The sequence below is a fragment of the Neovison vison genome, chromosome X (genome assembly GCF_020171115.1).
Source record: "Neovison vison isolate M4711 chromosome X, ASM_NN_V1, whole genome shotgun sequence".
Taxonomy (NCBI): Eukaryota; Metazoa; Chordata; class Mammalia; order Carnivora; family Mustelidae; genus Neogale; species Neogale vison.
The window spans coordinates 30,963,060-30,975,417 of NC_058105.1; the positions used below are offsets into that span (position 1 = coordinate 30,963,060).

General features: G+C 39.6%; 1 protein-coding gene across 3 annotated transcripts in view; it reads right to left on the reverse strand.

Annotated features, from left to right (window-relative positions):
• Positions 1–12,358, reverse strand: part of WDR44 (WD repeat domain 44) — an 88,937-nt gene that overhangs the window by 43,836 nt on the left and 32,743 nt on the right. For 2 of the 3 annotated variants that reach the window (XM_044235862.1, XM_044235864.1), the window contains exons 3-6: positions 8,055–8,129; positions 5,476–5,526; positions 836–1,472; positions 278–408 (exon numbers count right to left, since the gene is read on the reverse strand). In XM_044235862.1, coding sequence (XP_044091797.1) covers positions 278–408; positions 836–1,472; positions 5,476–5,526; positions 8,055–8,129 — 894 coding nt within the window. The remainder of the gene's footprint in view (positions 1–277; positions 409–835; positions 1,473–5,475; positions 5,527–8,054; positions 8,130–12,358) is intronic. The other variant, XM_044235863.1, reaches the window with a different exon arrangement.

Sequence of the window (12,358 nt, forward strand, 5' to 3'; positions counted from 1 at the left end):
CAAGTACTTGGTATACTTCAGCTCATTTCGTCCTTGCAAGACACCTTCCAAGGAAGGTTTTCCTCTCATTTTATCAATGGGACATCTGAAACTCAGATATTAAATAGTTTGTTAGAATCACCTAGCTATGCAGTAGCAGAGCTAAAAAAGGGGTTTAAGAAGGCCAGATTTTAAGGACAAGGAAATATTATGCCTGGAGAAGAAGGTTCAACAAGCAACAAACTGGGCAGCTACAGAAAGTTAAAGCCTCTATCAAATATAACATGAATTCACTAACCTGGGCAGTAACTACTTTATCTCCACTGGTAGCACTTGCCAAGTCAAGAGAGGGCTGGGAATCCTTGACTGTATTCTCTGAAGCCATGTTCGAACTTAGGAGAGTATCAGATGTAATATTCTCTTTGGGAACTGCAATGATGACGATGATAATAATAATGAGGAGGAGGATAATGGCAATAACTAGGATCTATACAGGACCTTATATAGAGCTTGAAAAGTGTTTTAACCTTTGTCTGATTCTTACCAACAATCCCATGAGGAAAGTGGTTTTATTACTCTCATCTTATATATGGAGAAACCAGGGTTCAAACAAGTCATTTCAATTCCTCTTAAGTCTCCCATAGTAACAGATTTGAAAGTTTGAAGTCTACTAAAATGTTAGAACATAGTTACTACCAATGTAAACATTCTCACTTTTCATCACTAAAATAACTTTTAAAACTTGGGCATGGTCATGATGTGGTTGTATATAGCATAAACTGAAACAAAACCAGAAAGTCAGAGTTTCAACTCTAGAATCTCTCCGCAAAAAGTTATTTCTCAGTTAAATACTTGCCATCTAGATCAGGCGTTTTAAGGGCCTCAAACTCCAATTCACTTTTCTTTTTTCTTGGTGGCGGAGCAGGCCGAGACGGAGGTGGGGGTCTCGGAGGAGGGAAGTTAGCTGGAGGGGGAGGGCGCGCTGGAACAGGCTTCTTTGTGCTAGCCACAATGTCAGGCTCTGGAGTGAGCTGTCTAGGGGGTTTGGCGGGAGCCACTTCTTCCATGGCAGCAAAATCTTTAGCAGATGAAGAGTCTGAGGACACAGGTTCTAGAACCTCACTTCCTTTGACTTCCACGGCTTCCTTGTTCAATACTTCTGCTTCCGTTTCAGGCACATGATGTGGCTCAGTTGAACTTACTTCAGTTAACTTAGTGATTTCATCTACTGACTTCTCATAGGAGTCATCAGAAGGAAAACGTCTTTTTGATTTTAATTCAGTTTCTTCTGTTGCATTCTGACTCTCTGCCTTTTTGGAATCTTCCTGTAGTACTTGATCTATGGCTAATAGTCCAGGTATATTGCTAAGATCTGTTCCAGCCACGACAGAACTGGCAGTAGCCTGGTCAGAGTGCCCTTTTCCTTTGGAATCTGAGGAGTCATCTTCCAGGTGTAGTACTTTCTGACTCTCCTCTATAATACTTTCAATAATCTGATGAAAGGTTAAAAAAAACAGCTTTAAAAAAATGAGGCTATTTACAAGAACATAACAGCTAACCATTTACATAGTACTTACTATGTGCCAGGGAATGTTCTTAACACTTTACATTTTTAATCTTTTTTTTAAAAGATTTTATTTATTTGACAGAGATAGAGAGGTCACAAGTAGGCAGAGAGGCAGGCAGAGAGAGAAGAGGAAGCAGGCTCCCTGCTGAGCAGAGAGCCTGATGTGGGGCTTGATCCCAGGACCCTGAGATGATGACCTGAGCCAAAGGCAGAGGCTTTAACTCACTGAGCCACCCAGGCGCCCCTACATTTTTTTAAAAAGATTTTATTTGTTTATTTGACAGACAGAGATCACAAGTAGGCAGAGAGGCAGGAAGAGAGAGGAGGAAGCAGGCTCCCTGCTGAGCAGAGAGCCTGATGTGGGGCTCGATCCCAGGCCCCTGGGATCATGATCTGAGCGGAAGGCAGAGGCTTTAACCCACTGAGCCACCCAGGCGCCCCATCCCTACATTTTTAATCTTCACAAATAACCATATGCGATTGCATTCTTAATATCATCATTACACAAATAAAGGAACAAAGGCATAGAGGGATCAAGTGATTTGTCCCAGGACACAGAGCTTGTAAGTGATGAAGTTGGCAAAAATCCTGGGAGTTTGGTTCCAGAATCTGAACTTTTAGCCATTATAATAGGGAATCTGTTAGCATGTATAATCACAAAGTTCAACCAACCTTGTAAAATAAAGTTCAGACCTAAATTTACATTCAGACTCTTCATGTCATTCTTCATTTACATATTTATGCCAAGTTAGTTCCAGTAACAACCTACTGCTTTGAGCCTAGTTAACAAAACCATAAGACTCAAAACCACCTAGCACAAAGAATTGTTTACTTCTGAACTCAAGCCTAAGACAGAAAAAGCCAGCAGATGCAGGGAGATTAACATTCTTAAACAAACTACACCTAATATTGCACCATTCAGAGAAACGGCAGGACCACGAAAAGAGTTCAAACCCTCAGCTCACCTTGGCCTTTCCCTTTTTATTTCTTCTCTGTAGCTGAAACTTACAGATGGGGTTTCTATATGTTCTACCAACATTTAAAAGAAAAGGTATTTTCTACCCAGTACTGTCATTATTACCACATAAAATCTCTCAGTCCACTTATATTTCCACCATGCCCAACTACAGATGACTTCTGCTTTCTCAATTCCTTGGCTCCAGAAAGTTAACAGAATGTATCACAGAGCCATCCCGATCTCGCTTACCACAAATTCTTGCTGACTTGAACCCAACATAACTGCTGCTCAATAATATTCCTCTCTGATTTCCCAGCATAGTCCACATAATGATTTTTCTCAACCTTCAAATTTTTACCTTAGTCTTTTAAAAAAAATATTTATCAGAGAGAGAGAGAGAGAGAGAACATAAGCTGGGGTGGGGGGAGGGAGGTAGAGTGGCAGGCAGAGAGAGAGGGAGAGGGAGAAGCAGGCTCCCCACTGAGCAAGGAGCCCAACATGGGACTGGATCCCAGGGCCACCTGAGTGGAAAGCAGTCACTTAACCAACTGAGCCCCCCAGGCGCCCCTTATCTTAGTTTTGATCACACTTTTAACACAGGAATATTAACTAAGGTCCACCTACTTTGTCAATTAGGTGGTTACTGAGCACTGAGTACCTCAGTGATAACAGAAGCCAGTGGGTTTAAGAATGAGTAAGAGGTGACAACATAGAGATAGCCAGCACAACCCATGTTTTCAAAAGGCTTGACTATAAATGGAAGAGGCTGCAAGAAAGTGACCCAGCATTTTCACAAGCTGAGGGGAAGGAGCCAATGGAAAGTAAGATAACAAAGTTCTGGAGAACAAAAGAAAGAGGGTCTATTGTGTATTAGGCCTGTGCACATATTTTCTATTTAATCATCACACAGGCCTTGAGATAGCTAGATTATCTCCCTTCTATAGAAACAAGAATCTGAGGTAAAGGCATTAAGAATTTTGTCCAAGAAAAAAAATTTTTGTCCAAAGTCCTACAGCTAGTAAACTACAAAGTCAAATCTGAAATCCAGGTTTTTCCCCAAAATCCAGTGTTTTTTATATTATACCATGCTACTTTGTTTTTTTTTTTTTAAGATTTTATTTATTTATTTATTTGAGAGAGAGAGACAGTGAGAGAGAGCATGAGCGAGGAGAAGGTCAGAGAGCGAAGCAGACTCCCCATGGAGCTGGGAGCCCGATGTGGGACTCGATCCCGGGACTCCAGGACCACGCCCTGAGCCGAAGGCAGTCGTCCAACCAACTGCGCCACCCAGGCGTCCCCATACCATGCTACTTTGGACAGAAAAAAAAAATATTATATTCTCAGACATGAAAAAGAGGCAAAAGATAAAAATGAATTGCAGATAAGGGAAGTGTGAGAAGAAACGGTGTAAATTCAGGCTTCTTAGTCTCTAATGTCTTCCTGCAGTCAGAAACAAGGTTATCTGCTGAAAGTGAACAGGATACATGTGGGCGCAGTGAGCATGAAGTGACTGTAAAGGTCTGAAATGCATAATGGAAAGGCTAATGCCAGAAGAGGGGTTAAAATGAGGCCAAAAACCGTAAGTCTTCCCCAATCCCTTATCCCTTCACTAAACTTATTATCAGTCTTACCATTCACTACAGTATGAACTATAATATAAACACAAAGTAGTATATGGGCTAGCTCTCTCTATATATTCTCCATAGCAGATATTAGCTTTTGAAACGCAACGCCCATATTTTCCCCCTCTCCACAAGCCCTCATGGCACCTACATGTAGTACCTAACCCTGTAATTTTTATTTTCTGGGCTTCAGGAGGTAGCAAGCAGGGAAAGACCAAAAGAACAGTGAGAATCAAGACCAACATAGATTGGGACTTCAAGATCAAAAGTTTTTGCACAGCAAAGAAAATAGTCAACAAAACCTAACAACAACTGACAGACTGGGAGAAGGTATCTGCAAGCGACATATTGGATAAAAAGGACTAGTATCCAAAATCTATAAAGAACTTATCAAACTCAACACCCAAAGAACAAATAATCCCATCAAGAAATGGGTAGAAGGCATGAACAGACATTTCTGCGAAGAAGATATCCAAATGGCCAACAGACACATGAAAAAGTGCTCAGCACCACTCGGTATCAGGGAAATCCAAATCAAAACCTCAATGAGATGCCACCTCACACCAGTCAGAATGGCTAAAATTAACAAGTCAGGAAATGACAGATGTTGGTGAGGATGCAACACTGTTGGTGGGAATCCCAGCTGGTGCAGCCACTCTGGAAAACAGCACGGAGCTGCCTCAGAAAGTTGAAAATAGAGCTACTCTATGACCCAGCAATTGCACTACTGAGTATTTACTCCAAAGATACAAACATAGTGATGCGAAGGGGCATGTGCAACCCAAGGTTTCTAACAGCATGTCCACAACAGCCAAACTGGAAAGAACCTAGAATTCTATCGACAGATCAATGGATAAAGAAAATGTGGTGTATGCATGTGTATATGTGTACACACACACACACACACACACACACACAAATATTATGCAGCCATCAAAAAAGAAATGAACATTTGCCATTTGCAAGATGTGGATGAACTAGAGGTTATTATGCTAAGTGAAATAAGTCAATCAGAGAAAGATAACTATCATACGAACTCACTGATATGAAGAATTTGAGAAACAAGACAAAGGATCATAGGAGAAGGGAAGGGAAAATGAAGCAAGACCAAACCAGAGGGAGACAAACCTTAATCTTAGGAAACAAACTGAGGATTGCTGGAGCAGAAGGGGGTGGAGGGGGATGGGGTAGCTGGATGATGGACATTGGGGAGCGTTTGTGTAGTGGTGAGCTCTGTGTATTGTGTAAGACTGATAAATCACACACCTGTACCCTTGAAACAAATAATACATTATATGTTAATTTAAAAAAATAGAAGAGGAAAAAAGACACACTAACAGGGGACATACCCTCTTATCTTCCCTTCTCATCTTCTGTGATACGAACTCCATCACTTCACCCTTTGTATTACAAAAGAATTATCATATTCTCCCCTGGACATACTTCCAAAATGTACTTTCTTTAAACTAAAAGGATCTCTATGGCAAATGGTGCTTGAGTCAGTCCCAAAATTGTTTTGTTGTTTGTATTTAATAAAGGCATAATGAACATAATGACAAATGAAATTTAAAAAAAGAGACCAACATAGAGATAAACATGCTAAAGCAACTGTTAGCTCCACAACACCCCCCCTGCTTCAAAAAACCGATTTTCCAGTGACTATAAAACCAGATGTTTTAGAATGATATAAGAGGCATTCCCATAGTTTGGCCCTAACCTGGGGCTCTAGTCTCATCTGCAACCATTCTGCTCATTTTCTCTTCTCCATGCCTTTGGTTATGCCTTTCAACTCTCACCCCTGCCTGTGTAAATCTTATCCATTCATCAAGAACCAGCTCAGATGTTACTTCCTCCATGAGGTCTTCCCCATTCCTATCCTCAAGCAGGAAGTTAAGTCTCCCTTTATGTTCTTATTACAGTTTTGTAAGTTTATATAAACACTTTACATTCAGTTTTGTGTTTAACTAATTGCCTCTACTAAAACATAATAAGCTCCTGGAGACAGGGACTATGTCCTGCCTACAGCCTTTATCATTCAGATGTGATACTTAAATCAACTGAAAAGACTAGAACTTAAAGTGAGACTTAGCCTTAAGCTTCACTCAACTGTTCCATAATGTTTACTATTTTTTCAGTTTCTGAAGTCTCCTTAAAAATCACCTTTTTTGGACACTACTATTTATCCTAAGAAAAAATTCTTAAGAAGGAAAAGAAGAACCCTAGTGGAAAAAATAGAAACATTTCAAGTTTTCAACAATAAAAATGGCTAGATGCCTTGTAATACATTAGATAGAAACTGACATTATCAAATGAAAATTGAATACTGAAATTGTGTAGAAATAGGATGAAAACTAATAATGGTAAGAGGAAAAAGTAAAATACAGAATTCTATCTACACTATTATTAAGCAAAGAAAACCAAAAAACCCAAAATTCATGCAAATGGGTGAGAGGAATGCTGAAAGGAATGCTGAAAAATTAAGACTGATACAGTGTAGGACTGTGGGCAACTTCTGATCTAAAAAGGGAAAAAATGGTATTAGTTTTGTTGTCTTATTTATGCTGATACACAATACCATTTCTCCCCTCAAAATTCCTTTTAAAGGAAAAAAGCTGATCAATATTAAAATATAGAGTCCAATGGGGCACCTGGGTCTCTCAGTTGGTTCAGCATCAGACTCTTTTTTTTAAACTTTATTTATTTATTTGTCAGAGAGGAAGACAGAGGACAGCAAGAGGAATGGCAGACAGGAGAAGAAGGCCCCCTGGCAAGCAAGGCGCCCATTGTGGGACTTGATCCCAGGACCCTGGCATCATGACCCTGACCTGAAGGCAGACAATCAACTGACTGAGCCACTCAGGCATTCCTCAGCATCTGACTCTTGATTTTGGCCCAGATCATGATCTCAGGGTTGTGGAATTGGGCTCCATGCTGGGCATGGAGTCTGCTTAAGATTCTCTCTCTCTCTGCTCTTCCCCACTCTTTCTCCCTCCCTAATAAATAAAATAAAATAACACTTAAAATATGGAGTTCATTAAATTTATAAATTCCATAAGGGAAGAACAATGGATCTTCATCGAGGGTGATGTGGCCTAGTACTCCTTCCCAGAATTCCGGTGATGCCTGTAGGACATTTTTAGTTGTCACGGTAAGGTGCAGGTAGGGAGGAATCTACTGATGTCTAGTGGGTAGAAGCCAGGGATGCTGCTAAATATCCTATGATGCACAGAAAAGTGACTCCTTCCCTCCGCAATAAAAAATTATTCAGCCCAAAGTGTTACTATTGAGAAACCCTGGGACAGAGAATGTGTCATGTTGCTTGTCTCCAGAAACCCACTGGCTAACACGGGGCCAGAAGCCCAGAAAGTACTCACAAGCAGTATAACTGAATGAACACAAGGCATCCTTTCTCCTCGGGTTTTCTCCTGATTCTATGAACTACCCATTGTCAAAATTTTTATCTTGTGCTCAGTCTCTTCTAGTAAACTGAACTCTAAAGCTTTAAAGCATTAATTCTTTAAAAGGTATCAAAGACATTTTCAGAGTAATGACTTCTTGTAACCACTAGCTCCTAAAGACATCAGAATTTGCTGCACTGAGCTTTTCAAAACCTTTTTAACTCTGGGTAGTAACTTCAAGAATAGCCAAAGCTTATTCTAGAAAAACAGAGCATTAAAAATAAAAATACATTACAAAACATTTTTCAAAATATTGTTTAAAGGAACAATGATAGACTAGTTTGCTTCTGAAATGACCTCTAAAAAGTCTGATGTGTCTTCAATCTCAAACTCAAGATTCAAGGAACATTTACTGAACATCTGCCAAGTACACAGCACTGTACTAAAATGATATAGAAAGTTTTCCACTTTAAATACAACATATACATATGACATCTGTTAAACTAATACTGGCATTATATCTTACCAACCTTTTTAGACACATCTTGTTTGAGTTCTTGCACAGGAGACTCATTTCCAACTTGGTGTGCAGTGTTCTCAGTTTCCTACATTAAAAAGAAAAGAAAAACAGATTAAATGATGACTTCCTTAAAATTCTGCTTAAGATGGGTACAAATTAGAAAACACAGCATTAATAAAACAAAGGCCCACAAAGGGCTTAGATGTTTGTCTGAGGAAGATGCCCAGGTATTTTATGCTAAGCAGGAAAATGTGATTTGTATAAGGTTACTACTAGTCAGCAATTTTTGGTATTTCTTTTTAAGATTTTATTTCTTTATTTGACAGAGAGAGATCACAAGCAGGCAGAGAGGCTGGCAGAGAGAGAGAGAAGGAAGCAGGCTCCCCACTGAGCAAAGAGCCCAATGCAGGATTCCATCCCAGGACCCCGAGATCATGACCTGAGGCTTAGCCCACTGAGCCACCCAGGCACCCAATTTTCGGATTTCTATGGCAATAAGTTATTTTCCTATAACTGTGCCCATCTTTTTAACATTAAGAACCATACAGGAAGGTAAAAACTACTGAGTACCTCTGTAGTTTAAAAAGATGAAGGATTTTTTTAAAAAAAGATGAAGGATTTAAAGCAAGAATCAGAATTCCTATTTTTCCCAGAGTATTGTTCCATAAATATGCATAAATATAAAAGTACATAATGTAAAAAACCATATTCAGAGAATAGTTTTCTTAAAAATGCTACATGCTTTAGATGAAAGGAATCAAGACAACAGAAGTTAAATAAAGTCCTCCAAACAGTAACAGATGAAAATTAAACCCACCAAAAATACATATATATCTACGTATACATTCATATACACATACGTACATATATATATATATTTGGGAGGTTAGACAACGTAGAAATGGGTACGGCTTTTCTGCTGGGAAAAAAATTCTGGTAAAATAAGACAATTACACATTTGCAAATGGAAACATAGTATTTGTCTACATTCTAAAATGTCATTATGTTTACAGAAGTATAGCAATTTGAATGCTATTAATGATACTGAGAAAAAAACTTTTCATAATTTTTGGTACACATGATTGAGTCAGAGAAGGTCACAATAACCATTTTTAACAGATAAGCAACCTAAGGCACATAACGATGTACATATGAAGGTAGCACTTACACAAGTATTAGGATATGATCATGTTAAGTGATGTGATAAAATTACTCCAGATCAACATAATGCTGAAGATTTAATGTGTTAGAGACATTTCCTTAGGATTTCCGATATCTTCAAGCTGAAAAGTTGTTTCATGGAGTTTAAAGTGTCAGGTTAAAAAAATCCTAACTCTACCACAACCTATGAAGGCCTACATCTTTGACACCTTCTGTATTTCTCATCTCCCTTGGCCACCATAACCCCACAGTCACACTGTGGCCAACTGGATGGTTTTTTACCGCCTTAGGTTGACAGCTCAAGTGTTATCACATTAGAAAAACCTTCCCTGACCACCTTAAAATATCCTTACCTGCTTAACTTTCTATCACATTATCTATATTTTCCATTTCTTCATCATACTTATCTCCATCTGAAACGACCCTGTTAACTTGCTTATTTTTTTTGGTCTCTTCCCTGCCCCGCTAGAATGTAAGCTCCATGAGAGCAGGGGCTGTGTTCTGTCTACCACTATGTACCCAGCACCTAAAGCAGTGCCAGGAAAGGTAATCATTTGCTAAATGAATGCTGAATAATGCGTGGCTCTGGCATTTCTTTAGTAAATACACATACCTTAAGTTTATATATCTTTAATCAAATTCTGGTTTTAAACTAAAAGAAAAAGAACTCTGATCAAAACCAATTAGTAAGATAATCTTGATAAAATGAAGGACAGAGAATACTTGAAAGGCTGATGGTCATCAAGTACAGTTAATGCATATTAGAGAACCAGCTTCAACTATCTTACGAATTAAGTATATTTATACAATTATCCTCCAATAACTGTTCATTAGTAGGAAAATCAGAAGCACTATACAACATTAATTCCATGGGTATGTTCCCTAAAGTAAACCTAGCAAACATACACACTAATAATTCCTGTGCCTCAATTTAATTTGTTTGAATTAAGTACTTACAACCATCACAGATTAACATTGTCACACTGATCAAAACTGCCAAGCAGTGGTGAGACTTCTATTTTATCTAGCTTTAACAAAACTCTCCTGGACTTTGAACCTTTGAAAGGTATCAACCTCTATAAGGTAAACTGCGGTTAAGTCACAAGTTTAATGGAGTGATATGGCACCTACCAGAGGATCTAATCTCTAGAGAAGTTCATCAGAAGGTTTCTTAGTAAAACCTTATTCAGCACATAAATAGTCATCTGTGATTCTCTCTCAGGTATGTCTAAGGTTCAGGTCTTTCCCCTAGCACAATGATCAGGCTGTGGAGGTAAAGCAATGGAAGCCAAGAGTGTGTCTGCAGACAACCAACACCAACTAGAACTTCAGACATGCCTCATTTATTACCTCCTTCAGAAGATGGGCTGCTGCATTACTATAGCACAAGGCCTACCAAATCCCAGCTTCCCACCATCAGGCCATTGCTTTAACCCATGCCTATCACAACCTCAGGAATAGATTTCCTTAAGAGGTCTAGTTGGGGGAGGGGTGGTGCATGGGTGGTGGCTCAGCTGGTTAAACATCTGCCTTCAGCTCAGGTCATAATCTCAAGGCCTTGGGACTGAGTCCTGCATCCTGCTCCCTGCTCAGTGGGGAGTCTGCTTCTCCCTCAAACTCTGTCCCTTCCCGGCATCCACCCTCCCACTCTGATCATGCTCTCTTTCTCAAATAAATAGCAGTCCATCGCCTTAACCACTCAGCCACCTCGTCCGCTCTTTCTCAAATAAATAAATAAAACCTTAAAAAAAAAAAAGAGGTATGGTAGGATCATTCAGTGTCCAGCAATTCAGTCCACGGTTTCCCTCCATCTCTGTTGGATTATTAGAAAGCCACTTGCACCCTCCTCACAGTACCCAGTTCTACAGTTTGAGCTTTTTAATTTTAATGAGCACATCCAATAAAAGACTAATCATTTTAACAAATAATTTGTACAAGAGTAATCTATACCTGGGGTGCCTTGGTGGCTCAGTCTGTTAAGTGTCTGCTTGGGCTCAGGTCATGATCCCAGGGTCCAGGGATCAAGTCCTGCATCTGACTCCCAGCTCAGCAGAGAGCCTGCTTCTCTCTCTTCCTCCGCTGCTCCCCCTCCTTGTGCTCTGTCAAATAAATAAAATCTTTTTTAAAAAAAAGATTTTATTTATTTATTTATTTGGCAGGTAGAGATCACAAGTAGGCAGAGAGGTGGGGGGGGGCGGGGAAGCAGGCTCCCCGCCCAGCAGAGAGCCCGATGCAGAACTCGATCCCAGGACCCTGAGATCATGACCCGAGCCGAAGGCAGAGGCTTTAACCGACTGAGCCACCCAGGTGCCCCAAATAAATAAGATCTTAAGAAAAAAGTAATCTACACTCTAGGAGATTTTCATTATTATCTACTAAAGTAAGCTCAAAATGTCAGTTATTAAAAAATTCAGGTCACTTCTAGTTCTTACTAGTGAGGAAGGGGAAGATATTAACAGTGACTGAAGTAAAATTTTATGTATTTACTTAATTTTTTAAAAGTTTATTTATTGTTTTTATTTTTTGTTAACCTTTACCCCCAGTGTGGGGCTCCAACTCATGACTCTCAGATCAAGCCAAGAGTCGCATGCTCTTCCGACTGAAGCAGTTACATGCCCCAAAAGTGAATGGCTCAGTCATTAAGCCTCTGCCTTTGGCTCAGGTCATAATCCCAGGGTCCTGGGTTCGAGCCCCACATCAGGCTCTCTGCTCAGCGGGAAGCCTGCTTCTCCTTCTCCCACTCCCCCTGCTTGTGTCCCTCTCTGGCTGTGTCCCTCTCTGTCAGATTAATAAAATCTTTAAAAAAAAATAAAAAATAAATAAAAAACATTTTATTTAGAGACATGACCTCTACTCTCTTTTGCTGCGAAGAGGAAAAAAGAAAAACAACCAAGAATAATTCTTAAAATAGTGGTCATGTCCATCCATCAATTCCTATCAACACAGATCCTTTGTCCAAGTCTCAAGTCTTGACATTCCAAATGCCTCTTAACAGCTCTCTCTGCACTTAGTCTCTTTCCTCCAAACTATCTCCCACCCTTCCACCATTTACTCTTTTGCTAAGTCCCCCAGCCAAAAAACTCTGAAGAGCACAACTGTTAAGACATATAAAAATTGACTTTTAAAATGTCTTGCTTCAAAATTTTAAAGCCA